The sequence below is a fragment of the Calliphora vicina genome, chromosome 1, assembly GCF_958450345.1.
Source record: "Calliphora vicina chromosome 1, idCalVici1.1, whole genome shotgun sequence".
NCBI classification, from domain to species: domain Eukaryota; kingdom Metazoa; phylum Arthropoda; class Insecta; order Diptera; family Calliphoridae; genus Calliphora; species Calliphora vicina.
Genome location: NC_088780.1, coordinates 22144740 through 22172089, shown reverse-complemented (window position 1 = coordinate 22172089; position 27350 = coordinate 22144740). Strand labels below are relative to the sequence as shown.

The following is a 27350-nucleotide window of genomic DNA, read 5'->3' as shown; positions in this document are numbered from 1 at the left end:
ATACTATTTTGTTTTATTTGTTTATTTCTGTTTCTTAAATATTTTTTTGTTCTCTTAAGATGTTTAAGTACTGTATTTTGTTGTTCAAGTATAAGATTTAAAAGCCATTGTTTTTCTTTGTATATTTTTCATCAGAATAAATATACTTTGAGACTTTATTGGTTTCATTTGTGATTTAATAAAAATCTATTGACTTAAACACTTTCCTCTTTGCTAGTGCTACCGCCCCAAAAACGATCAAAACGATCACGAGCCTTTTCTAGAACGTCTGTGGCTGTGGTACGAGCTGTAGAAGCTGTGGTAGTTGTTGAATTAGAGGATGAAGACAAATTAGCGGCTTGCTGCTGTTGTTGTTGTGTTTGTTGTGGCTGTCCTCCTGCAGCGGCCGATGAAGCCAATATAACATCTACATCAAACATGGGATCTTCTAGGACCCTGATGGTGGTGCCAGGCACTGGTTTTCTGTTGGCATTATTTTGCAGTAGAGTATTTTTGCCCACATCCGATGTAGGACTGCCAGTTGTGGTTGTAGTAGTTTGTGTTGGTGACTTAGCTTCGTTGTTGTTATTGTGAGAATTATTGCTGCGTGGTTGTTTTGTTTTCCAGGCTGCTTTATCACACAAACGTGAGTGAATTAAGGGATTAAATTACGAAGAAGAATGAAGTGTTACGAAAAAAGTGCTTTCTTGCTTGATTGATTGACTTTTTTAAGCTTTTTTTTTTGAGTTAGATTTTTTTTAAAAACGTTTTTTGGTTTAATGATGATATATAATGATGAAAGCGAATTAGTATTGAAAAGCGTTTTTTGTTTTTTTTTTTGGTTTTTTATTGGATATGGATGTTACGAAGAACAAGCGTGCTTTAAAGCTTACCGTCCATTTTGACTTGTTCAGTCAATTCGGGAGGAGCCGACTGGGGTGGTGGTGGTGGCTTTTCTACAGGGGTAGAAGCTTTTATTTCACTTTGTGGTCTACTATAATTTTCACCTATAATGTTATTAATCGCAAAATGTTAAACCAATTATTTGGAAACGTTTTTACTTTAAACTCTAAACCTACCTTCTTTGACGTTTTGTGTTACGGTAAATGTTTTCCCTGTATCCAAGGGTACAGTCCAGTTAACGGGATCTGGTGAACGCATAATTATTTGTTCGGGACTCTTGACACGAGTAGGTTCGGGTGGCGATTTAACAATGGGTTCTTCGGGAACCTCAGCCACTGGTTGGGGACTGCAACTGGATACAGATATGGCAGTATCACGGCCATCTTCGGTATCATCTATATTAACAACAGAAAATATATAATAAATATCCTCTTTCCCCCTCAATCTAATGGTTAGTTATTTAAAAATCAATCATTTGTTATGTTTAGTTTGTTTATTTTTTAATTAAAGCATACTTAATAGTTTGTTATTAGTAAAATGGTTTAGTATTCAAAAATTAGGTTTCAAAATATTTGAATTCAACAAAAAAAAAATCCTGTTAGAAAAATTATGTTTTTAACAAAATATATGGAAAATATAAGTAAAACAAAGCTGCATTAAATCAAAAGAAATAAATTTAATTAAAATATCAAATTGAGTAATTAGATTTTTCTTAATTGCTTAAATAAAAACCATCAATTTAAAAGGCATGCTTAAAGCTTTAAGAGCTTTTCCATAAAATATTTTGCAATTTCAAACCAAACTTTTCAACCAAGCTTTTGTTAATTGTTAAGTTTTTTTATGATCATAGTTGTAAAGTTGTTGTTATGGTTATTGTTGTTTATAAAGTAAGACAAAGAAATTCAAATAGAGTTAGACAGAGTAAGTAAGAGTTAGAGTAAGAGTTAGAATAAGAGATAGAGTAACACATAATTTTTATTTTGCTTGTGAGAGAGTGATGTTAAAATGTTAGTTGGAGGAGTATTTAATCGTTAGTATTTATAATTAGTTTAAGTTTTAGAGTTGATTGTTTAGTTTTTGAGTTTTGTAGAGAAGTATCGGAGAGTAGTATTTATATTTAAACGCAGCAACTTAAGTTAATAATAAAACTACGAGTACTTAACACTCAACTACTGGAAATTGTTAATTATGTATTTACAACAAGTCTAGAGAAAAAACAGAGCAGGAGAAAAGGACTACAAATACAAGTTAGTATGTTATTTTTACATTTGTTACAAACATTGAAGGCATTTTATAAAACAAATACATAAAATTACATTTAATTTGTTTACATTTCTAATACATAATAACCAGGCAACATTTACAGTTTTTTTTAAAGGTTATTCAAAATAAAATCTTTAGGTTTTTTTCAAATAATTGGTTGTTGATTAAGTTGTATAAAATTTTGTTTATAATAAGTAAATGTTTCAAGGTTTATACTCTTTTCTTTGGAAGTACAATAATAATTTTGTTTTATCAAATTAGTGATTCACGTCATACATATAAGGCAAACATTTAGTTACAAGTTAATTGATTACACTTGTGCTTACTGAAGTCATCTGTTTTTAATGTTAATTAAAATGAAATATTTATTTTCAAAATATTTAGAGTATTTTTTGACGCATTTGCTTAGTTCTAGTTCAGTTCTAGTTCAGTTCTAGTTCAGTTCTAGTTCAGTTCTAGTTCAGTTCTAGTTCAGTTCTAGTTCAGTTCTAGTTCAGTTCTAGTTCAGTTCTAGTTCAGTTCTAGTTCAGTTCTAGTTCAGTTCTAGTTCAGTTCTAGTTCAGTTCTAGTTCAGTTCTAGTTCAGTTCTAGTTCAGTTCTAGTTCAGTTCTAGTTCAGTTCTAGTTCAGTTCTAGTTCAGTTCTAGTTCAGTTCTAGTTCAGTTCTAGTTCAGTTCTAGTTCAGTTCTAGTTCAGTTCTAGTTCAGTTCTAGTTCAGTTCTAGTTCAGTTCTAGTTCAGTTCTAGTTCAGTTCTAGTTCAGTTCTAGTTCAGTTCTAGTTCAGTTCTAGTTCAGTTCTAGTTCAGTTCTAGTTCAGTTCTAGTTCAGTTCTAGTTCAGTTCTAGTTCAGTTCTAGTTCAGTTCTAGTTCAGTTCTAGTTCAGTTCTAGTTCAGTTCTAGTTCAGTTCTAGTTCAGTTCTAGTTCAGTTCTAGTTCAGTTCTAGTTCAGTTCTAGTTCAGTTCTAGTTCAGTTCTAGTTCAGTTCTAGTTCAGTTCTAGTTCAGTTCTAGTTCAGTTCTAGTTCAGTTCTAGTTCAGTTCTAGTTCAGTTCTAGTTCAGTTCTAGTTCAGTTCTAGTTCAGTTCTAGTTCAGTTCTAGTTCAGTTCTAGTTCAGTTCTAGTTCAGTTCTAGTTCAGTTCTAGTTCAGTTCTAGTTCAGTTCTAGTTCAGTTCTAGTTCAGTTCTAGTTCAGTTCTAGTTCAGTTCTAGTTCAGTTCTAGTTCAGTTCTAGTTCAGTTCTAGTTCAGTTCTAGTTCAGTTCTAGTTCAGTTCTAGTTCAGTTCTAGTTCAGTTCTAGTTCAGTTCTAGTTCAGTTCTAGTTCAGTTCTAGTTCAGTTCTAGTTCAGTTCTAGTTCAGTTCTAGTTCAGTTCTAGTTCAGTTCTAGTTCAGTTCTAGTTCAGTTCTAGTTCAGTTCTAGTTCAGTTCTAGTTCAGTTCTAGTTCAGTTCTAGTTCAGTTCTAGTTCAGTTCTAGTTCAGTTCTAGTTCAGTTCTAGTTCAGTTCTAGTTCAGTTCTAGTTCAGTTCTAGTTCAGTTCTAGTTCAGTTCTAGTTCAGTTCTAGTTCAGTTCTAGTTCAGTTCTAGTTCAGTTCTAGTTCAGTTCTAGTTCAGTTCTAGTTCAGTTCTAGTTCAGTTCTAGTTCAGTTCTAGTTCAGTTCTAGTTCAGTTCTAGTTCAGTTCTAGTTCAGTTCTAGTTCAGTTCTAGTTCAGTTCTAGTTCAGTTCTAGTTCAGTTCTAGTTCAGTTCTAGTTCAGTTCTAGTTCAGTTCTAGTTCAGTTCTAGTTCAGTTCTAGTTCAGTTCTAGTTCAGTTCTAGTTCAGTTCTAGTTCAGTTCTAGTTCAGTTCTAGTTCAGTTCTAGTTCAGTTCTAGTTCAGTTCTAGTTCAGTTCTAGTTCAGTTCTAGTTCAGTTCTAGTTCAGTTCTAGTTCAGTTCTAGTTCAGTTCTAGTTCAGTTCTAGTTCAGTTCTAGTTCAGTTCTAGTTCAGTTCTAGTTCAGTTCTAGTTCAGTTCTAGTTCAGTTCTAGTTCAGTTCTAGTTCAGTTCTAGTTCAGTTCTAGTTCAGTTCTAGTTCAGTTCTAGTTCAGTTCTAGTTCAGTTCTAGTTCAGTTCTAGTTCAGTTCTAGTTCAGTTCTAGTTCAGTTCTAGTTCAGTTCTAGTTCAGTTCTAGTTCAGTTCTAGTTCAGTTCTAGTTCAGTTCTAGTTCAGTTCTAGTTCAGTTCTAGTTCAGTTCTAGTTCAGTTCTAGTTCAGTTCTAGTTCAGTTCTAGTTCAGTTCTAGTTCAGTTCTAGTTCAGTTCTAGTTCAGTTCTAGTTCAGTTCTAGTTCAGTTCTAGTTCAGTTCTAGTTCAGTTCTAGTTCAGTTCTAGTTCAGTTCTAGTTCAGTTCTAGTTCAGTTCTAGTTCAGTTCTAGTTCAGTTCTAGTTCAGTTCTAGTTCAGTTCTAGTTCAGTTCTAGTTCAGTTCTAGTTCAGTTCTAGTTCAGTTCTAGTTCAGTTCTAGTTCAGTTCTAGTTCAGTTCTAGTTCAGTTCTAGTTCAGTTCTAGTTCAGTTCTAGTTCAGTTCTAGTTCAGTTCTAGTTCAGTTCTAGTTCAGTTCTAGTTCAGTTCTAGTTCAGTTCTAGTTCAGTTCTAGTTCAGTTCTAGTTCAGTTCTAGTTCAGTTCTAGTTCAGTTCTAGTTCAGTTCTAGTTCAGTTCTAGTTCAGTTCTAGTTCAGTTCTAGTTCAGTTCTAGTTCAGTTCTAGTTCAGTTCTAGTTCAGTTCTAGTTCAGTTCTAGTTCAGTTCTAGTTCAGTTCTAGTTCAGTTCTAGTTCAGTTCTAGTTCAGTTCTAGTTCAGTTCTAGTTCAGTTCTAGTTCAGTTCTAGTTCAGTTCTAGTTCAGTTCTAGTTCAGTTCTAGTTCAGTTCTAGTTCAGTTCTAGTTCAGTTCTAGTTCAGTTCTAGTTCAGTTCTAGTTCAGTTCTAGTTCAGTTCTAGTTCAGTTCTAGTTCAGTTCTAGTTCAGTTCTAGTTCAGTTCTAGTTCAGTTCTAGTTCAGTTCTAGTTCAGTTCTAGTTCAGTTCTAGTTCAGTTCTAGTTCAGTTCTAGTTCAGTTCTAGTTCAGTTCTAGTTCAGTTCTAGTTCATTTGCAGTGAACAAATGGTTTTGTTGTCAGTTTTAGTACAGTTGCGGTTAACATAATGGTTTTATTGGTTATGGTCCGGTTGGTCTGCAAGGACTCATTTTATGTCCGTCCGAAATCCACCAGCCCATATTTGGCGGATGGTGGTCTGTGTCTGTTATTCCCCAGTGGGGCGGGAGCTATTCAACACCTGGCAGCAGGTATAAAATTCAGTTCTAGATTCATAATCTTCGGGGACCCTACTCCCACAGTGATGGTGGCCCATATATGATGCCAGCAGGACGAATCTACTTATGGAATTCCGTCATGCGCAAATACGACTGCTGTAGAAGCTGTCATAATGAAGAAGAGGAGGAGAGTGTCTTAACTTTTCTGCCATTGCCCGGCTCTGATAAACCTGAAGGAACGCTTCCTAGGAATCCCATTCCTATCATTCTTCCTTGAGCTATCAAGGATAAATCTTAGATGCATCTACTCCTTCTACGGGGACAGCGATGAATTTCTGGGACCTAATTTAACCACGATTAGGTGGAGTAATTAAATTTATTTTTCAGTTTATATTTTCCACAATTGTTTCAGAATGTTTCCAACATATCTGGATATCCTTTGGGTAAAAAAATGCCAAAGAATTCAAACAATTCAAAAGAAAAGCGATGACTTAATTATTTGAGCACAAGTGTAATCAATACACATACATTTTACAATTTGCAAGTTACTTTCAATTTCACAAGTGTTTAAGGCATTTTGTTTATTTTTTCTTTTGGGGTTAAACCAAAAACATTAGTTAGGAACAAAAAAAAATTAAAATAAGAAATAGTAAATGTAGATACATATTGATTGAATATAACATTCCTGTTTTGCAAAAAAATAAGTCATATGTATGCATGTTTTGTATAAATTGTGAACATCAGTTTCTTGTTGAACGACCTTCTCTACTCACTTTCGATCAATTTCTTATCACGACCTGGCACAGCTAAATGATCTAAAGCCAATAAATTAGCTTTCTTGCCAGCTCTAATAATAATTTTATCATTATCATGCTCATTATCGTCAACATCAACAACATCCTTATGATGAGCATCATGACCATTTACCAATATTTTTGAGCTTGTCATAACGTTTGATGGAGGATGTGAAGGATAAGATGATGATTTAGCTGCTGACGTTTTTGAACGTGGCTTAGCGGCATTGGTTTTGTCTTTGTCACTTTTGCGCATTTGAGGCGGTTGCGGTGATTTGTTTGACAAATGCATTTGATTTGCATTAGCAGCAGCATGACTAGCAGTAGCAGCAGCAATTGTATGAGCCCTACCACTAGGAGGAGGTAATGAACTACTTTTCGTACGGGAATGAAATGTTGTGGATAGGGTAGCTATATATATAGATTTTTTTTTGTATTTTTTTTTTGTTTTAAAAAATTATGTGGGCAATAAAACGTGGGAATAAAAGAATAAAGAAGTAAATAAATAAAAATTGAATTTGTTTTTCTTTTAGTTGATAAAAAAAATGTTTTTGTTACAACATATAGAAAACATAAAGCTTTAATTAAAATTAAATAAAGTTGTTGTTTTTGGCAAAAAAAAGTGCCGATTTATTAAGATATTTTCTGTTTGTTAGTTAAATATAAAACAAAAATTAAAAGAAATGTAATTTAAATTAAAAATAAGGCTTAAGAAATATTGTATTTATAAAGCTTTAGCTTAAAAGCTTATAAAGCTGATGTTTCAAAAGTTATGTTAAAAAAAATAATTGCAAAATTGATTAAACCAGAGATCGTTCAAAATTCACTTTTTTTCTTTGATTTCAAATTAAAATTATTTTTATTTATATTCAAACACAAATTTAAATAAACTGATTTCCATAAACCCCTGCTTGTGATCTCTGATTTAAACACTGTTTTAAAGCTTTAACAGCTTTCAACTGGAGCAAACCCTTAACACTACAATCTAAAGCTTTAAGTAGAAAGTTCATTTCGCTCAAATAATAAAGCTTAACGAATAGCTTATAAATACAGTAAGGCTTCATTAAATTCATTCAGTTATTCGCCAGACTTCAAATCATGAACATCGTGGAGAAGTAAATAGAAATAAAAAGAAAAACTCATGGAATGAATACTAACCACCCTAATTATTAAAAAACAAGATGTAATTTTTACATTTAAAAAAAACGAATTGAAATGAATATGAGTTGTTATTTTAAATTTTAGATATTTTATAAACTAAACACTTAAAAACACCAATTATTCTTTATATTTTATTTTCTCTAAATGTTTTGCTAAAAAACATTAACAAATTTATACAAATTTCTTTATTTTTTTTTATTAAAAAAAAAATAACTAATAAACAAACATGCTAAACTCATAAGAATTGTTAAGATATGTAAATGTAAGTAAGTACGAGTAGTATTTAGTAGTAGTAACCCAACACCATTACATGAAAATATTAAGAGTACATATTTTGAAAACAATTTACAAAAGTATTTAAATTGTTATTTTGTTTTTGTTTTTTAATATTTAAACACAGTTGAAAGTATAAAGAAAAACAACTTAATGAAAAATCACAGCTAAATGTTAGTAATTTCAGTTTAATTTTAAAGAAACAAGTCATACTAAATTATACAATTTAATGGAAACTACTTTGAATTTGCTACAATTCAATTACACAGAAAAAAAATTAGAACTAAGACCTAGACAAAGTTAGATGTATAAAAGAAAACTAAAAACAAAAAAAAACTCATTTCAATAAACATGAAATTTAATGGAATTTTGAAACCTAAACTTTTTTAAAATAAAAATTTTTTATTTTTGTTAAATCAGCCAATTATAATAAAAAAGTAAAAAAAACTTATGTGTGTAAGTGAATTAAACGTATGTTAGCTACTTTATTTGTTTAATTTTTGTTTTCTAATTTTTTCTATTTTTTTTTTAGATTTTTTGTTTCAAATTACTTACATGGTCGTGGCTTACGCTCAGTCGTTCCTTGGGTAGCTGTTGTAGGAGTTTTCTTGCCAGCCGTTCGATTGTAGGGTGCTGTACTAGCAGAACGTAACTGACGTTTAGGCGATTCATGTTCTGGACCAACCGATTGTGAGCGTACTTTTGTTATGCATTTATCAAAGTAGTTTTTATACAATATTGTTTGTTTTTTTATGCAAAATTCGTTTTTATACCATTTCATTGAATTTTTAAAGTTGTTTTTTTTTTTTTTTGAAGAAAAAATTTGAATTTTTTGTTTAAATGTTAATGATGTTTGAAAATGACATAACTTAATTTATCTATGTTTAAAACTAAAAGGGTGAGTTAATTAATTAATTTATAATACATATATTGAATGAGTTACACCAATTATTCTGTTTTTGTTTAGGTACATTTATAGTCTAGAGACTCTTGATTAATAAAACTCATCTAAGGTGTAAACATTTAAAATTTAGTTTAATTTTATAAATACATTGCTAATTTTTAACAAATTCACATAAATAATATTTAGATAGACTGTGAGGTAGACGTTTTTGTTACAAGTTATTTTAACCTAGCTTGTTTAACTAACATCACTAAACTAGTAACTAACATATAGATAGATAGATGTCCTTAGATTGTATCTAACTAGTTGTCATGATTGTAGTTGATGTTAAATGAATTTTTAATGTTGGTGAATATCACACAATATTAAGTGAGACAGTTTTAAAGTTTAGAGAGTACAGTTAAAGTTAAAATATAATCACAGAAAATGTTAAAGTAAAGATTTTTATAATACTTAATTCCTTTTCTATTTGTTGTTTTCAATAAAGATTTTTAAGAGAAAACTATTTTTTATTACAAAACCAGACCCTCAATCTTTATTTTATTAAAACATTTTCAGCAACAAAATGTTGTAATAACAACATACAGAAACGCAGTTAAATATCTCTTTGCCACCAATAAGTAGATAGTTGTTATAAGGCTCATCTCAAAATACAGTAAAACCTTGATAATCCGAACCTCGTTAAACCGGATTAGTCGGTAATCCGGACATAAATTTTCATTACATTATGTACTCTGTAATTCGGATTGATTGCATCTTTATAACTTTATAAACCGGATGCATACAAACTGTAGTGTTAATCCCAATTAATTTTTACTTCAAAAACATAGAATTTTTTTCTTTTTTTGCTTCAAAAACGAACTATTTTCTACGCAATAAGTATGTGTTTTTAAGTTCGTATTCAGCAGTCCGGATAATTTGGTAATCCAGAATAGGGTCTGCAATCAAGGTTTTACTGTATATTCAAAAAGGCCAATTATTTTCTGTCCAAGATGAGATACTTTTAAATTATCTTTTTTGCTTTCCTTTGCAGAAAGAAACTTAATAGAAACAGTAGTTTGTAATATTAAAATTACAAAATACATAAAATATAGCCTTCAATATTTTTAATTTTAATAATACCCCCAAAATGTAAAGTTATTAATGATTAGAGCACTCTAAACAGCATATCCGTTTGCATCAGAAAGCACGATAGGGCCTTTATTTTATTAAATTTTAGCTGATTAAAATTTCTCACAAATACTATTGTATATATATACCTTAGGGTGGGTCGAATTAGCAATCTATATGTGCCATCGATTTATCTATAGCTTTTGGCATGAGGACAAAAAAGTTCCACTACGACATCATTTTCGTGGCGCACATATTTAAATTTTATCACTTTTTCTCAACTTTTATTTTTAAGGTTTTTTTAGTAGGTAATAAACAAATCAATGATTCCAAACTTTCTAAATATTTCCAATTAAAAATAAAATTGTAGGCTTAAAACGATGGAGATAGCTATTTTTCCAAAAAATGTTTTCTTAAGGTTTTGGACGAGTACTTGTCAAAAAAATTGTTAAGGTTTTCTTAGTAGGTATTAGGGTATTCAATTAATCGGGTTTCTGGTTTAATCGGTTAATCGAGGAAATAATTAATCGGGGTTTAGATTTATTCGGTTAATAATCGGTTAATTTAAAATTATTCGATTAACCGAATAATTTCAATTTTAATTTTAAATTTAAAATACAACAACGAATTTTGTGTATAAATAAAGGTGGCGCAAAAGTAATCCTCCTATCAGAAAATGCTATAAATAAATTCGATTGGCCCCTCAGTTCTAGTCAGTGTCGACGGCCATTTACATGACATCATATGCTCGACTTGATGTAAAAAAAATTAAAAGACCAAATAAAAATAATCCACAAGATGAATCAAATTTTTTCATTTTTTTTTAATTACAGCCAAAAACATCGGAAGTTTACTTTTGCGTCACCTTGTACATAAAAAACAAAACATAACAATTCAACCAAAAAATAATAGTAAATATGGTATTTGAGATCCGTTTTGTATATGTAAGTTTTTTAGGGTTTTATAGAAAACTTCTGAAATAATCTTTTAAAAAATAAACAATTTTTTCCTTTAAAACTATTTTTTCTTTAGATTTAATAGAACTTGACTTGGAAAAAACTCTCTCGCTGATGTATTGTTGGAGAAATCGAAATCATGATAAGGAATATCCAATATATCTGTTCTTTCTTTAGTTATACCTTGGAGTCCTTTTTGGATTGTTTTAGATATTGAATACTTTTAATAGTTTCGTTAAGTTCTGATAAAAAACTCTTTTCCAAAAAAATTTCGTTTATACATGTAAATACAAACAAAGTTTCAAATACATGTAAATTAAATATGTCAGTTTTTATACTCACTAAAAATGTTTCTTGAATGTTCGAAAAAATATGTAATTTTAATTTGAAATTTGTTTCTTAATTGAAACGGAAAAATAATTACAAAAAAATATGTATGTTAATGTGTAAAAAAAGAGGAATTTCGGTTAATCGATTAATCGACACAAATTAATCGGTTTATTTGTTATTCGAAAATCTGCAATTTTAAATTATTTGAACTGGTAACCGTCAAAAATTAATCGGTTAATCGATTGAATACCCTAGTAGGTATGTTAAAAAAAAATTTCGACTATTTCAAATTTTTTAAATTTATCCAATGTAAAATTGCGCGCATAAAATGACGACAATATCAATTCGAAAAAAAATTCGACCTTAAAAATAACAAAAAAGAGTAAAAATCTAAAAAAAAAAAAAGTTTTTTCGACAAAAACTCGTCTAAAAACCTTCGCCATTATTTTAGCGTATAATTTCACCTTGAATAGCTAAAATTAAAATAACAAAAAAGAGTAAAAATCTAAAAAAAAAGTTTTTTCGACAAAAACTCGTCTAAAAACCTTCGCCATTCTTTTAGCGTATAATTTCACCTTGAATAGCTAAAATTAAAAAAAAATCAGTCGATTTTTTTTTTGGTATTACCTAAAGTAGTAGTCAAAAACTTTAAATTTGGTCGCCTCGAAAATTAATTTTTGATAAGTCACACAGAGGGATGGTTTCACACATTTTTGTGCAAAAATTATAAGGAGTGGTCGTAGAGCATTGAAATTTGGGACCGAGAATTATATAGACTAAATTAAGAAAAAAATTTAATTTTATCAAAATCGCCCAAACTGATTTTTTCCCATAACATTTTTTCTATCCACGTCTAGAAATTTGGCATATACATTTTTTGAAACAAAAAAAGAACGCATGCCGAATTTCAATGAGATTTTTTTTGATATTTCCTTTCCTTTTCCGCAAACTTCCGAGAAAATTTTTTTTTTTAAATCAAAACAGGACACTCCCACCTTTCATTTTGTTAAAAAACAGCTTGGTGAAAATTGGGGCTACATTATTTTTTTTCCATGTAAAATCTAAAATAAAATAAGTTTTAGAGGCTTATAGATATGGCCATATCTTCTTAACGGTTTATGATATCCCCATAATTTTGTTTTTTTTATTTATGGAGAAATGCTACATTTTTCAAATATGTTAAACTTAAATTATATTAGCAGGAAAATTATACATACATAAACCACTGAATTGCGTGAAAATATAAGCAAATTTTTGGTTCTGCATGGACTTTACTTCAATTTTATAAAAATAAAATAAAATGTTTCTTAAAACTATAAATGCATATTTCATCTTTAAACATTTCTGTACAAAACTGCCGATTTTTGAAATTTTCGAAAAATAGGGATTTTGACAAAAAAATCCCTCTGTGAGTTGTAGTGGAACTTTTTTTCCTCATGCCAAAAGCTATCGAAAAATCGACGACACAATATCGACAAATTTTTTTCATTACAATTAGGCCGGTTGCCCAGGATTCACATAAGATCTCCTACGCTTCGGGTTATCGTAATGGATGAATTTTTCATCGCATGTACTAACTCGGTGTAAAAATGATTTTCTTTTATAGTGTTCAAACATCATTTCGGATATGCAAAATCGTCTCTCAAATTCTCTTGGCTTTATTTCATGCGGTAGCCATTTTCCCTGCTTTTGGATGAATCCTGCTGCTCGCAAAAAGAATTTGCTGATGGAGTAGCTCCTATCAATATGCAAACTCTTGTTGAGTTTGAAAACAATCTTCATGGAGTAATGCCTTCAGTTCTTTGTATTCAGACGCACAAAACAACCCTCACACGTTGAAACCTATGGAATACATTCACCATAAGCTTTGGTGAGCAATCGATGTACTACAGCTGCACTTTTTTTTCAAACTAAAGAAGTATAGCCAAACTTCTCGTATATTACATTCGTTGGTACAAAAATCTAAATTTTTGAAGCAAAAAAAACTTTGTTGTTTACACTAAAAAGTTCAATAACTAAGTGATATGTATCCTTCAAAATTACATATAAGATATAAGAAACAAAAACCGCTTCAAAAGATATTGTAAATCCCGCATTTTTAAGTCATACAGCCAATATTAATCGCCGACCCACATTAGTATATATATTCTGCGTTCTCATTAGATTCTAAGATGATTGAAAACACGATAGGACCCAAACGAAAGGAGCTATCAGGCTGAAATTTATCAAAAATTGAAAACGCACAATATTGATAAACGATTTCACGTAACCCCCCCCCTAACAAATGTCACCCCGGAATACTGTTTGAGCTATCATAAATATGTTAATTATGCGGCAATCCTGATCAAATTTTGCACAAATTAGTCCTAAGTACTCTGAATTTATACTGTAAAGTATGGCGAAAATCTGACAACATTTGTCCATAGTCTCCATACAAGGTCCCCCTCAGAAAATGATTTGAACATTCATAATTGTCTTATAATAATTAATATCGTGATGAAATTGGACATAAAAAAAAAGTTTTATAAGAATCTAAATCTTTCAACCAACTTTTGTGAGGATTGGTCCATTTCATAGCCAATTATGTACTCTTATTCTCTTTTGTTTAGTAGTCACAAAGACGGCGACGAATGCATATGCTTAGTTGAAATAAAAATATGACTTTTCTACTTTTTTTATTTGTTTCTGTTTGTTTCAATTATATAACCCTACTGTGGACTAGAAAAATATTGATACACCCGCTCAGCATGTTCACTCGTCGCATTCTCAGTGACGACTAATCAGAAGAGAATAATGGTAAACACGAATGAAACAATATATAGTTGTACATGTTTACCATAAACATTTCAAAATTTTTACATGTTTCTTAACAATATTATGGTCACTGTAATCAGGTGTATGATTGCGGTAACCATAATATGTTTTTACCCATTTCAGCCTGTTTGCTTGTTCCACATTACACTTTTAACCAACAAGCAAAAAGGTTGCTGCGATTTATCGCACGAAAAATTTCCAATGTCAATAGGCACTTAAAAAGAATTTTCGAAATATTGCTTAGTGAAAATACAAAGTAAACAAAAAATAAAAAAAAAGAATTCTAGAAGTTGAAGTAAAATTTTAAAGACAAGAAACAGGAAAGTCGAAATAAAAGTATGCAAACTTTCTGATTGAATGAAAATCGAGTAAATTCTTAAACAGATGTTCATGATAATGACCATGACCAACGATTCATAAAATTTACCTTCATTGTTATTTAGTTTATCTCTTAACTAACACTTTATGAACAGTATTTAAGAAAGTTCAATAACATTTTTTTTACAAAATAAACTTGCACATAAACTGCACTCAAAAACGCTTTTAATATATGAAAAAAAAAGAAAATTATTTTAAATAATTGCTAACAAAAAAAATCTTGCAAATAAACAAGCAAAAATCAACACACTTTTTTAACTGAATATTTTTCAATAAAAATCAAACAGCAAGACAAACGTATTTAGCATTAAACTTATACGAATAAAAACCAAAAAATTAACATAAAAATTCAATTAAAAATATAATAATAAAACTGAGGTAATGAACAAATTAAATGTTTATTGTTAAACAACAAAACTTTGTGTGGTTTAAGTGTTTAGAAGTAGAAATAAATTAACAAAAAAGAAATACAGATTTGAATTGGTTTTGAGGTTTTTTTTCGGAATTAATAAACCCCGCCTGACAAGTGCCTAAGAAAAACGTGTCAGTGTTGGTGTGGTGGTACTAAAAAAAAGTATGTTCCTTAATTTCATAAATTTTTGTTTTGTTAGCTTGTTGCGCTTTTCATATAAAGTGTAATAAATAATATTGTAGATTTTTTTTTCATGTGTATAATATTTAAGAGTAGAGGTTAAGGCTAAAGTGAGTACTTACATTTGAGAACCTTTTTGGGACTGCCCTTTTGGGGACTACCCTTTTGTGGTGAGCCATGACGTGAGGCGGCGGTTTTCTTAGGACTACCCCTTTGTGATTCTGATTCGCGTTTAGTAATGGCTGGCATTAATTTTTCGCGTGTGGGTGATGGCAATAAGGCGCCTTCCTCAACATCTAGAATTGGAAATAAATTAGGGTTAATAAAATTTGAGTTTTGCGGGGAGTAGAGGCAAAATTAAACCTGGTCCTGTGGTACGTTCCAAATGATGACGTATATGACTAAATCGTGCTGGCAGTGCATTTAATTCGTCTTTAGTTAAATTTTCCAAAAAGTAAGCCTGACCAGGAACTCGAGGTTTATAAGTTTTTAATATGGGAGCGGTTTTCTTATTATTCTCCTCTTCTTTTTCTTCCTTAGTTATGGGCCTGGAAATAATTTAACATATGTTTAATGGAAGAAGTATTTTTAAACAAAATAGCTTTTACTGCATGAAATCATTATCAAAAAAATCATAAATAATTTTTTTTTTTTTTTTGCTTAAAAGCTTTTAATTTTTTTTTTAAAAAAACGTTAAACATTAAAATAGTTTTGAAAAAAGCTTTCATGACTGAAAAATGCTTTTTCTGAATATTGAAAATAAAACTTTTTTTCGTTCACTTCTCTTTCACAAAAAATTCCAAAAAAAGCTTTAATTTCTAATAATTTAAATTAAAGACTTTTCTCCAAAAAAAAAATTATAAATTAAAATAAATTAACATTAAATTTTTAAACAAAATCTGTTATAAAAAATAAAATTTAAACAAAAAGTTTTTATTTTTTAACAAAAAAGTTTCCAAAAGCTTTATTTTAAATAAACAGCTTTTCAACTAAAAAAAAGGTTTTTACGTAATAAAGCTTTCCTCGCAGAAAAACTAGTACAGTGGAGTCGGGTTAGAGTGAACACTTAATAATATGAACTACTGGATAGTATGAACACACACATTTTTACATTGGAGATTCTAAAGAGTGAACATCGCCTACCTCTAGTGCACTTTAGGAGTGCACTTTAGGAGTGCACTTTAGTTTTTTTTTTTGAAAAAAAAATTAAAATCAAAAGTTTTTATTTGTTATTTTTTGTCTACAGGTAGTTTTGACTCTCATTAGTATTTTTACACCACTTAAACTAAGTTACATTATTTTTTTACACACATTTTGTATACAACACCGTTATTTTTGCTTTGGTTTTTCTGAGATTTTTGACTTTTTTTGACTCTACTATTTGTATTGCTATATAAACCAAAAAAAAATATTTCTATAAAAGATATGAACAATGGAGTAGGAGTAACAGTTCTAGCAAATAAATTTGGTGTAGCAAAGTCCACAATATGTGGTATTGAAAAAATACAAAGTGGAATTCTATGCCACAATAAAAGTGTCGAAAAAATACTCCATAATTGACTTTTAAAGCAGCTATGTAAAAATTTGATTTTCAGTGGAGAAATGCTTAAAGCAAAATAAAAAAAAAAATACACGAGCAGTTACACGATCAGCAGGTTTCAATGCAAGCGCAGGATGGCTTCAGGAGTATAAAGCAGCAACTCAAGCTGTTAAAATTTTTGAAAAAGCCATTTAAAGCAGCAGGGCTGAGAACAATACTAAAGATTATAAAAATATCTTAGTTTTACAAATTTCGTGATTTAGCAGTATTAAAAGCCAAAAGAACATGTACAAAACAAGATACCATTAATGATTTATTTGTTCCTTTATAAAAATATAATAAAATGTACATTTTTGACATAAAATTTTATGAATTTTTATAATTTTTTCAGTCTCGATAAAGTGAATTTATTGGATAAAGTGAACAGGCCTTGCATTAATTAGTTCACTCTATCCCGACTCCACTGTATTTCGAAATTTAAAAAAAGAAATACAAAATAACTTCCTTAAAACAATGAAAGCGTTTTCAAAAAAACTTTCCTCTATTGAAAGATACTTATTCGATTTAAAAAAAAAAATTTAATTTTTGACTCTCTGAGGTATAGGGAGTCAAAATTTGTCATTTTGGTGTTTTTCTCCTCCATGTAACTTATTACAAAATAACTTATTTGCAAAATGAGTATCATATACAATGGTGCATATTCCTATAAACGTACACTACTTTTTTTTAAAAAAGATTGTAAAAATTAAACATGAACATTTTTAGGGGGCTACAAATTTGTTTATTAAATCAGTTAAGACTTCACTTAAAATATTATTTACAAAAAAAATTCATTTGTACTTTATTTTTTTACTTAAATTTCGAGATTAACAGCCATTTTTAAGGGTATTTTACTATAAACGCACTTTAGTTTATGGGCCACTGTAGCATTATTAATAATGTGTAGATGATCCTTTGTTATGGATTGTTTCAAAAATACGGTCTGGCATTGATTCCACTAATTTTTTAAGCAGATTGGAATCAATTTCCTCCCAGACTTGTTTAATTCACGCTTTCATTCTGGGCATTATTTGCATAAACTTTTTTAGTCCGGACTACAAGCCGGTCAGTCCAACAGAGGAATGCTATGTTCATTAAACCAAGATTTCGATTGCTTAGAAACATGGATTGCACATTATCTTGTTGGAATATGCAATCTTCATCCATTTTTTCATCCATAAATGAGAGAGAGCATTTTCCACCAGTTCGTTATAAATCGCACTATTCATTTTTGTCGGAACAAAACATATTTTCGACTTGCTAACTGCAGAAAACGCTGCCCAAACCATAACACTGCCATCACCAAAATTAAGTTTTGACATCCGAACATCGTTTGATCTCAAATCATGGCAATAGCATGAGTATGAGTATGAGCTAGGACCATCTAAATTAGATTATTTTTTCTTCAGAGAAAATTACTTTTTTCCACTCCTCTGTCCATTTCATATATTTTCTTGCGAATTTTAGACGATTTTCTTTATGGTACATTTTTAGTATTGGTTTACATTTCGGCTTTTTCCATTTTATGTTTTCATCGTTTCGTAAAATGTGTGCAACGTGTTTGGAAGTCACTGGAAGATTCAATTTATTCTTTATTTGTGTGGAATTCAATTTGTTGCGGGTTGTTTCTTGTTTTATTAGATTAAGTTGTCTTCTTGTTAGTTTTGTATTTCCCTTTGTAGGTTTGCGAACTCCATAATTTTGACCTTTCTTCAAGAAATTTCGCACCACACTTTCCGAACGATCGATTGTACGTCCAATTTCTCTATTGGAACATCCTTGGTCGTGAAAAAAATTAATTTTAATCTTTTCTTGATCGGACAAAAAAGTTCCCTTGAACATCTTTAAAAGTGATGAAATTTATTGATTCAAAAAAAAAAAGTTGCAGTTAATTGAGATTTTACTATTAGAAACGTACCTTTGGTTGAAAAAAAACTAAAATTGATAACATTTTATTTTTGGTAACTTTTTCAAGAACATCAAGAACATTTGATCGCATAATTAAGGCAAACAACAAGAATAAGAAAAACAACTTGTTTACTTTCAAAAAGTACAGTTAAGTTGTCTCTCTTTAAAAAAGTTAAATTACCTTTTGGGTGATAACAACAAAGATATAACTAAAATACAGAAAAAATTAAATGCGTTTATAGGAATATGCATTAGTGTAGTTTAAATAGCTATTCTTCAATATTTCGAAAAAAAACATGCTTAGATCTTTTCCTTGAAGAACTTTTTGGTGGCTTAGTGGGATATAAAGAAATGTTTTCTAACTCAAGACATAAAATGTTTTCATTTTTTTTAAAAAATCAAAAAATTTGTTGACTTTTTTTCAAAATGGACCCCTTTTTTATTTTTTGATCAAAAAAAAGCTTAGATCTTTTCCTTTAAGAATTTTTTTGGTTATCGTTGAGTGGGATATCTATTAAAATAAATATTTTGCAACTCTAGACACCTTGATTTTTTCACCTATTTTTTTTTCAATAATAGTTTTTAATATTAATCTCTTAAAGTATTCTTTGGTAAAGGGTAAATAAGATTCGGCATAGCCAAATATATTACTCGTACTTGTTTTCAATAATATTGTTTTTGCTCACCTTGGCACAGTTGAGGCCAAACATAGTGAAGACAATGAACTACGTTTCGAGACCTGATCCCAGAGTTCCTGTTGTTTCTTATACAATTCAGGATCAATTTCCTTGCCCCATCCTCGGCTCTTTAGTAAATTAACAAAAGAAAAAAATCAAAGAAAAAATTACTTTAATTTTTTATGACAAAAATAACACTCAACACATATACAGACCTTGTATTCTCCAGCCTTTTTGCGCATTTCTACTACCTCTTTAAACCATAAATCCAAATTTGGTTTCGAATAGGGTGGGGCCGAGCCATTCATAATGATCTCACCACCCTGTTGCTGTTCTTGCAGTTTTGCATGCTGTTGCTTATTGTCTGCTTCGGTTATATCAGCGAAACCGAAATTTTCCTTCTTGGTGATGAAATGATTGGCTCGCTCTTGATCAATCAGTTGGGAGAAGGGTCGTGTGGTGACCTTTTTCTCTTGTATAGTTACTTGTCTAAGTATTTTATTTTATTTGGTTTTTTTATTTTAAATTTTCAGTTTAAAAGTGCAAACATTTTGTACAGATTGTTTTTGTTTTTATTAAGTTTTATAATAAATTTTTTAACGTTTGTTATAGTTTTAAGCCATGTGCAAAAAAATGCAAGCCATTTTTAGTTTTGTATGGTAGGGGAAGGAGGTAGTGTTTGTTTGTTATTTTAAATGGCATCAGTTTTGATGTTTGTTTTGAAAACAGATGATTTAGAGGATTGTTTTTTTTTTTTTTTTTTTTTTGAAAAAAAGCAGTCAAAGCATCATGTTTTTAAAGGCATACGAGCAAGCATCCAGTTTGTTTGTTATTATTTTAGGTTTTGCGTTATTGGATTTTTATTTTAAAAAACCATTCAAGTATTGAGGATTTTATTTATTTATTTGTTTTTCAAAAAAAAAAAAGAAAGTGAAAAGTTAAGAAAACGAAAATTAATTAAAACATATATTTAGAAATAAACAATGATGTTTGAAACATGATGTAGGGTGCGTTTTTTGATTTGGAAAAAGGTGATGATTAATCTAGTTTTTCTTGTTCAGTTTTCAAAAATTTACAAAATTATTTACAATGGTTTATTGAGATTAAAAAATCTGAGGACTACAACAGAAAATATAAAGGAAATATGTTGAGAAGTATACCAAAACTGAGGAGTATTATTTACTGAATAAAAAACGAAAAAAGTTATCATTGTATCATCCGAAATATAACAAGTAAGAGAGCTATATTCGGCTGTGCCGAATCTTATATACTCTTCACCAAATTATACTTAAGAATATTTTTTTTAATATTTTTATTTAAATAAAATTAATTTTTTTTAATTGTTTTAAATTTTTATTTTTAAAAAAATGTTTTTTTAAAAATTTTTTTTTAAATTAAAGAAAAAAAATTTTTCATGAAAAAAAAATTCGGGTTAAAAAATATTTTTCCCGATTTTGACCCATTGTAGGTCCAACTTTCCAATTTTTTTTTTTGTTAAATTTTTTTTTTAATTTTTAAAATTTTTTTTTACAAAAACAATTTATGACAAAAAAAATTTTCATGAAAAAAAAATCGGGTTAAAAATTAATTTTTCCCGATTTTGACCCATTGTAGATCCAACTTACTATAGCCTTATATACAACGTTGAAATGGACTTTGAAATATCTATCATTATATCTCCTTATTGTCTATATTAATGACTTACTAATCCAGATATAGATCAAAAATAGGGCAAAAATCGAGGTTGTCCCGGTTTTTTGCTTATATCTCAGCCATCTGTTGGCCGACATTCTCGATTTTAAATAGAAACCGAGCCGAAAGAATTCCCAATATATTGATGTATGAATCAAAATTATTTTTTTAATTGCTTTAAATTTTTTTTTTAAATTGTTTAAATTTTTTTTTTCTAAATTGTTTTTTAATTTTTTTTTAAAAAAGCTTTTTCCAATTTTTTTTTTTTGGCAAAAAAATTTATGACAAAAAAATTTTTTCATGAAAAAAAAATTGGGTTAAAAATATTTTTCCCGATTTTGACCCATTGTAGGTCCAACTTACTATAGCCTTATATACATCGTTGCAATGGACTTTGAAATATCTGTCATTAGATATCCATATTGTCTATATTAATGACTTAGGGACAAAAATCGAGGTGGTCCCGGTTTTTTGCTTATATCTCAGCCATTTGTGGATCTACATTCTCGATTTTTAATAGAAACTGAGCCTAAAGAATTCCCGATATATTGTTGTATGAATCATTTATGTAAGTTATTTGGGGGCTACGTAAAGTTAATTTCAACATACAGACGGACAGACAGACAGACAGACAGACAGACAGACAGACAGACAGACAGACAGACAGACAGACAGACAGACAGACAGACAGACAGACAGACAGACAGACAGACAGACAGACAGACAGACAGACAGACAGACAGACAGACAGACAGACAGACAGACAGACAGACAGACAGACAGACAGACAGACAGACAGACAGACAGACAGACAGACAGACAGACAGACAGACAGACAGACAGACAGACAGACAGACAGACAGACAGACAGACAGACAGACAGACAGACAGACAGACAGACAGACAGACAGACAGACAGACAGACAGACAGACAGACAGACAGACAGACAGACAGACAGACAGACAGACAGACAGACAGACAGACAGACAGACAGACAGACAGACAGACAGACAGACAGACAGACAGACGGACATGGCTATATCGACTTCGCCATCTATAACGATCCATATATATATACTTTGTGGGGTCGCAAATGAAAAATATACCCCTGCCACTCATGACGAAGGTATAAAATTGAGTTCAATCTTTTGTAAAATGTCAGCAGAATGGTATTGATCTCATATAGAGGACAAAATCTCAAATTATTGCGGCCTTCGTAAGAGATATATCTCTTAATTATAACAACATCTGAACTATGGTAACATTTACAACAACAGTTATTAAAAAATCTAATTCTAGCTATCCAAGTTGTGTAATAATATTGCAAAAGAACTTACAAGACCTCAACTCGAATAAGACTTGGTGGATTGATCTATCCTGTTAACCAGAAGTTCATGTTTTCGAAAACCTTTTCATAAGCAGTTTGCATTATAAAACTTCATTTCATATAAATATATACTTTTAATCCAATATTTGAAGCTTTTCTCAATTATTTTTAAATTTTAAATCCCATAAATTTTAAATCAAAACTTCTAAATTATTTACACATTCATGGTTATACACTCTTTAATTATTCAATTGACATTAATAGGATTAGATGCTCGTTTGCACTTTTGATATACTTCTCAATATTTGTTTGCTACCAACCGAAAAATATACAAAATGAAAATCTACAATAAAAACTGAAAAAAACAAGTAAAAACTATTTAAAACTTAAAACTAAAACTGTGTATTTGCATACTTTTCAATGGGTTTTCTATCTTCAGCATCGCTAACCAGCGGCTCCAACTCATGTAGTGTTGCTAAAAAAATATATAAATATATAAAATTGATTTTCGTTTTTCTTTTTTTTTCGTTAGTATTTTGTTGAAAAATAAAATCCATTGACATTAATTGTTACTAAAACGTTTGTAAGTAAGTAAATATTTTATCTAAAATTTAAGTAGTAGTACGTTTGCAATACAACTTTTAATTTGTTATTTTTGTTACTTTTTTTGAATTAGTTCGATTTTGGGTTAATTTATTCATTGTTTAGTTTTCACCAAAAAAAAAAAATATAATAGAAAACTATATAGAACCAAATGTAACAGAACTCTGTTAGATTAGTAAACAAATTAACAACAACAGCAAATGTAGTTACTTTTAGTATTTAAGTTAGTAGAAAGTTAACAAAAAAAAAGAACCTTAGAAACTAAATTTGAATTTCGTTTATACAAAAAATCAAACAAATCAATAAAATGTGAAAAAAATTAAATAAATAAAAATTTAAAACAACTGTTTTAAGTTGGAGTTAGTAAAAGTTAATAGTACATTAAATTAAATGAATTAAACTTAAATTATATAGAATTCTAGGTTAGTAGTGAACTTAGTTACTGATAATTAGTTTTTAATTAATCGCAATTACAATATAGAACGAAATTTTAACCAATATGTTTTTTGATTCATTTTTGAATTGTACAAAACTGAATAACTAAGTGTTCCAATAGAAAATGCTAAATTAAAAACTGAATCAATTAAATCAATTAAATTACGCAAAACAAACATCAAACAAATGAATGATATTAAATGAATAATTTAAATGGGTTGTTTTTATAGATGAATTCAGTTTTGATGTGCTAAATATTACTCATCCCTTTGCATTTACTAATTTTTTTTTTTTAATTTTCTTTACTGCAATTATGTCTGTTTTTCATTAACCTGCAAAATATTGAAAAATTATATAATTCATAAATCATTACAAAAAACAAAGCCTATTTTTTCCAAAGTCCTTAATTTGTCTACTATACCCTTTCCAATAGCATTTCAGAAGTATCTAATTATATATCTGAAAATTTCTATTTGTATTTTCGAATTTTCTACTTCAATTTCAGAATTTTAACCTACATATACTTAAAAATTTTCCAATTTTATTTCAGAATTTTATATTTGTATTTCAGAAATTTCCATTGGTATTGCCATTATAAATTTCTCAAAAATAATAGAAAATTTCAGAAATTCAATTGGAATTTTCTAAAATATTGGGTGTAAGTCTTAAAAATACGGGACTGTTAAAAATTTTCAGCTTTGTTTTGAAACATTTGTACAATATAAGTTTATTTAAAGTATTGGCCATTGTTAGCTATGACCTTTTCCAATCTTTTTAGCAAAATATGGATTCCGAGACAAAAGAACTGCTCATCTTTAGAAGTCACGTAGAACGAATCAAGCCAATATAAAAAGTAAAGCGTATCCCAGAAAGAGCCTTCTGCATCAATCGAAACAAATAGTTTGCCTCACGAAGCGGGTGAGGCAAAACTCCCCAACCACTTCATTCTAAACTCTTTTTAATAGGTCTTGCAACATGTGGCCGAGCGATGTCATGACGGAATATTACAGCTTCATATCTAGTCGCATATTCTGGTTCATTTTCGGCCAATGCTATCTTCAAACGAATCTGTTGCTAATGGATTCCTTTTTAATCCATTAACAACTTTCAAGATCTCTCCGCCTTTGGATGAATTCCGCAACTTGAACAAATTTTTAAATTGCTGCTTTAGTAGCTCCGAATGATTTGGCAAGCCCTTGTTAGGTTTTATAGCAATCTTCATGGAGTAATTCCTCCAATTTTTGGTTTCAAACTTTTTTGGCTGGCCTGGGCGATCATGTATTCGGTACAAGTTCCCAGTGATGGTCTTGCCAAATTTCAGCTGCACACAATATTTGGCTTTGGTGTCGATTCGGCTGGTTGACCAAAACATAATTTCGGACATGCAAAATCGTCTTTCAAGATCTCTCGGCATCAATTCGTATGGTACCCAATTTCCCTGCTTTTGGATGAATTCTGCTGCTTGCAAATATCTTCAAATTGCTGCTTGAGAAGCTCCCAATGATTTCTCAAGCTCTTGTTGAGTTTGACAAAAATCTTCATGGAGTATTGCCTCCAATTCTTGGTATTCAAACTTTCGTGCCTGGCCTGGGCGATTTTTGTCTTTTTTGTCTGTCAAAATCACCACTTCTAAACCCAACAATCTCTCGCACGTTGAAACCGATAAGCCTTGGTGAGCAATCGGTGTTCTTCAGCGGCAATTTTTTCAAATTAAAGAAGTAAAGCAAAACTTCCTGCATATGACGCTTTGTTGGCACAAAATTAGATATTTTCGAAGCAAAAAAAAACTTTTTTGTTTACACTATAATGTTGAATAACTCAGTGAGAATTAATAACAGATATGTAGCCTTTAAAATGACATATATGTTATTAAAAACAAAAACCGCATTCAAAAAATATACTGCATCTATTGTACATCCCGCAGTTTTAAATTATACACCCAATATAATTAGAATTTTATGAAATTTTTTTTCAAAGTCTCTGAAATACAATTAGAAAATTCTGAATTACAATTGGAAAATTGTGAAATATAAATGGAAATGGTATAGTTAAATCATAATATAACTATATGGCAAGTAAGGCCGGAATCCTACCATCACTACTGTAATATTCGCTACCTGTAAGTCATTCTTAAGAGTAGGTAAGAATTTCGGATGAAAGATTTCTCTTCTGCCGAAAACATCATCCAAAGGGCAAACGGATATAAATACATCTCTATCGAACCCAAAACTAAGAAAATGAATTTGTAACTTTTGGAAAACTTCTAAACGACTATAATTAAAAATGTATGAGATAAGGAATTAGTACTTTTTAAAATTTCAAAATCTTGTAGCTTTTGAAATACTTATGCATCTTAGACAACTGGCAGTTACATTGGAACAAATTGGAACTTCGAATTGATCAATGCATAATTTTCAGAATATTATATTTTTCAACCGTCTGATTTTCAACATTTAATATTTTAAATTGTTTGTTTGTTACTACTTTGACCTAAAATTCAAATAAATTGCGGAGCCTCTAAACTTTATGCGATTTTTCTCAAATTCTCCGCATATAATTTTTAGATGTCGAAGATCTTGGGACAATTGCCTGATTTGGGCCAGCCTACAGTCTAGTGCACAGTAATTATAAGAAGTCTAATTGAGTTTCTACCAAAAATTTAATAGAGTATTTATATTTTCTTAGCTAGATAGGGACATAAACATAAAATGTTTTACTTTTTTTTTGCAAAATCGAACTTTTTCCAAAATGGGCCCTTTTTAAACTTTTTTTTTGCCCAAAAGAAAGCTTAAGTCAACTCCTTTAAGAGGTTTTTGATCGATATTGCCCAAAAAAAGTCAAAAATTTTATGTCTTGAGATACAAAATATTTATTTTGATAGATATCCAACTTGCATCCCACTAAGCGACCAAATAGGTCTTCAAGGAAAATATCTAAGCTTTCTTTTGAGAAAAAAAAAAATTTTAAAAATTTTTAATTTTTTTCTTCAATTTCAAATTTAAAAAATTTTTAATTTTTTTCTTCAATATTTTTTAACGAAAGATTGAAGAAATAACTAAATAAACTATTTCGGACACATTTTATTAAGAACAATAGGTAAAAAGTTATATTGATGAGAAAAAACACTTGCTTGGCCAAAATGTCAAGATTTGGCCCCTCTAACTCAGATAGTTCTCCACCGATCTTGTTGAAAAATTGTCGGAAGAATTTCAAAAGTAGGTTTTCTTGACATGAAATGCCCCATATATATAATTATAAAATAAGCGATCTCGAAAATGCTTTAGTAAATTAATAATATTAGGTGTATAACTTAAAAACGCCGGATTTTGTTGAATTTTTTAAACATTTTAGCAATATAAATTTTAAAATATTGGTCATTGTACAACAAAGAACGAATCAAGCCAATACCCTATTCTAAAGTGAAGAATATCCCAGACAGAGCTTTCTGCATCGATCGAAACAAATAGTAGTCGGACGGGGCAAGCTCTGGACTACAAAGCGGGTGAGGCAAAACTTCCCAACTTCATTGGGAGGTAGTGCAAGATGTGGGCGTTCATTTTCATGATGGACTATTCCAGTTTCATGTCTGGCCGCATATTCTGAGCATATCGGCCAGTCTTTGATGATCTGGTATAGATGTATCTGGTGGTACCAAAAGGATCCCATGGATTTGGCTTTGATATCGATTCGGCTGCTTGGCCAGGTTTTACGTATGATCTTTTACGCTTCTGGTTATCGTAATGAATCCATTTTTCACCACATATAATGATTCGGTACAAAAATTAATTTTTTTTTATAGCATTCGGTACCCAATTTCCATGCTTTTAGATGAAAACTGCTGCTCGCAAGCATTTTGATATTGCTGATTGAATAGCTCTCAATGATTTTGGAAACTCTTGGTGAATTTGACAACAATCTTAATCTTAAATTTTTTTGGCTCGAACGTTAAAATCGACAGATCACATTCATTATAAGCTTCGGTAAGCAATCGGTGTGGTTCTGCGGCTCCTTCTTTAAATTAAGGAAGTAGAATCAAACTTCCAGCATATGGAGCTTTGTTGGAACAAAATTCGACATTTTCAAAGCCAATGTAAAAGCGTTGTTCTTACACTATAATGCTTAGTAACTAACTGAGAATAAATGACAGTTATGCACCCTTCAAAATTACATATAAATTATTAAAGACTAAAACCGCATTCAACAGATACACCATCTGCTGTGAATCCCGAATTTTTATACTATACACCCAATATTTAGACAGATTCGAGTCCAGCATGTCCTGATGAGTATTAAATTGATTGGCCTTATAGGCTTTTTATATTACTTGGAATAAATAAATAAATAAATAAATAAATAAATAAATTATATTTTATAGGTAAAATTTAGAAGAAAT

At 30.0% G+C, this 27350-nt stretch overlaps 2 protein-coding genes across 9 annotated transcripts in view; both read right to left on the bottom strand.

The window, feature by feature from the left end:
• Window positions 1-107: 107 nt before the first annotated feature.
• On the bottom strand, window positions 108-658 carry LOC135950145 (uncharacterized). The gene has a single exon (XM_065499676.1). It carries the CDS (start codon window positions 417-419, stop codon window positions 195-197), a length of 225 nt encoding a protein of 74 aa, XP_065355748.1. The 5' UTR covers window positions 420-658; the 3' UTR covers window positions 108-194.
• A 143-nt stretch (window positions 659-801) lies between these two features.
• The window catches only part of LOC135950094 (uncharacterized), a 140674-nt gene continuing 114125 nt past the window's right edge, over window positions 802-27350 (bottom strand). For 4 of the 8 annotated variants that reach the window (XM_065499617.1, XM_065499633.1, XM_065499610.1 and 1 more), the window contains 9 exons: window positions 22334-22394; window positions 19115-19388; window positions 18909-19027; window positions 15099-15283; window positions 14858-15031; window positions 8207-8350; window positions 6197-6628; window positions 1059-1277; window positions 802-986 (listed from right to left, as the gene is read on the bottom strand). In XM_065499617.1, coding sequence (XP_065355689.1) covers window positions 862-986; window positions 1059-1277; window positions 6197-6628; window positions 8207-8350; window positions 14858-15031; window positions 15099-15283; window positions 18909-19027; window positions 19115-19388; window positions 22334-22394 — 1733 coding nt within the window. In that variant the 3' untranslated portion in view covers window positions 802-861. The remainder of the gene's footprint in view (window positions 987-1058; window positions 1278-6196; window positions 6629-8206; window positions 8351-14857; window positions 15032-15098; window positions 15284-18908; window positions 19028-19114; window positions 19389-22333; window positions 22395-27350) is intronic. The other 4 variants (XM_065499641.1, XM_065499650.1, XM_065499658.1 and 1 more) reach the window with 2 other exon arrangements.

Bases quoted from the DNA above. Each gene is read 5' to 3' on its own strand.
- LOC135950145 (XM_065499676.1), bottom strand. From the start codon at position 419: ATGTTTGATGTAGATGTTATATTGGCTTCATCGGCCGCTGCAGGAGGA.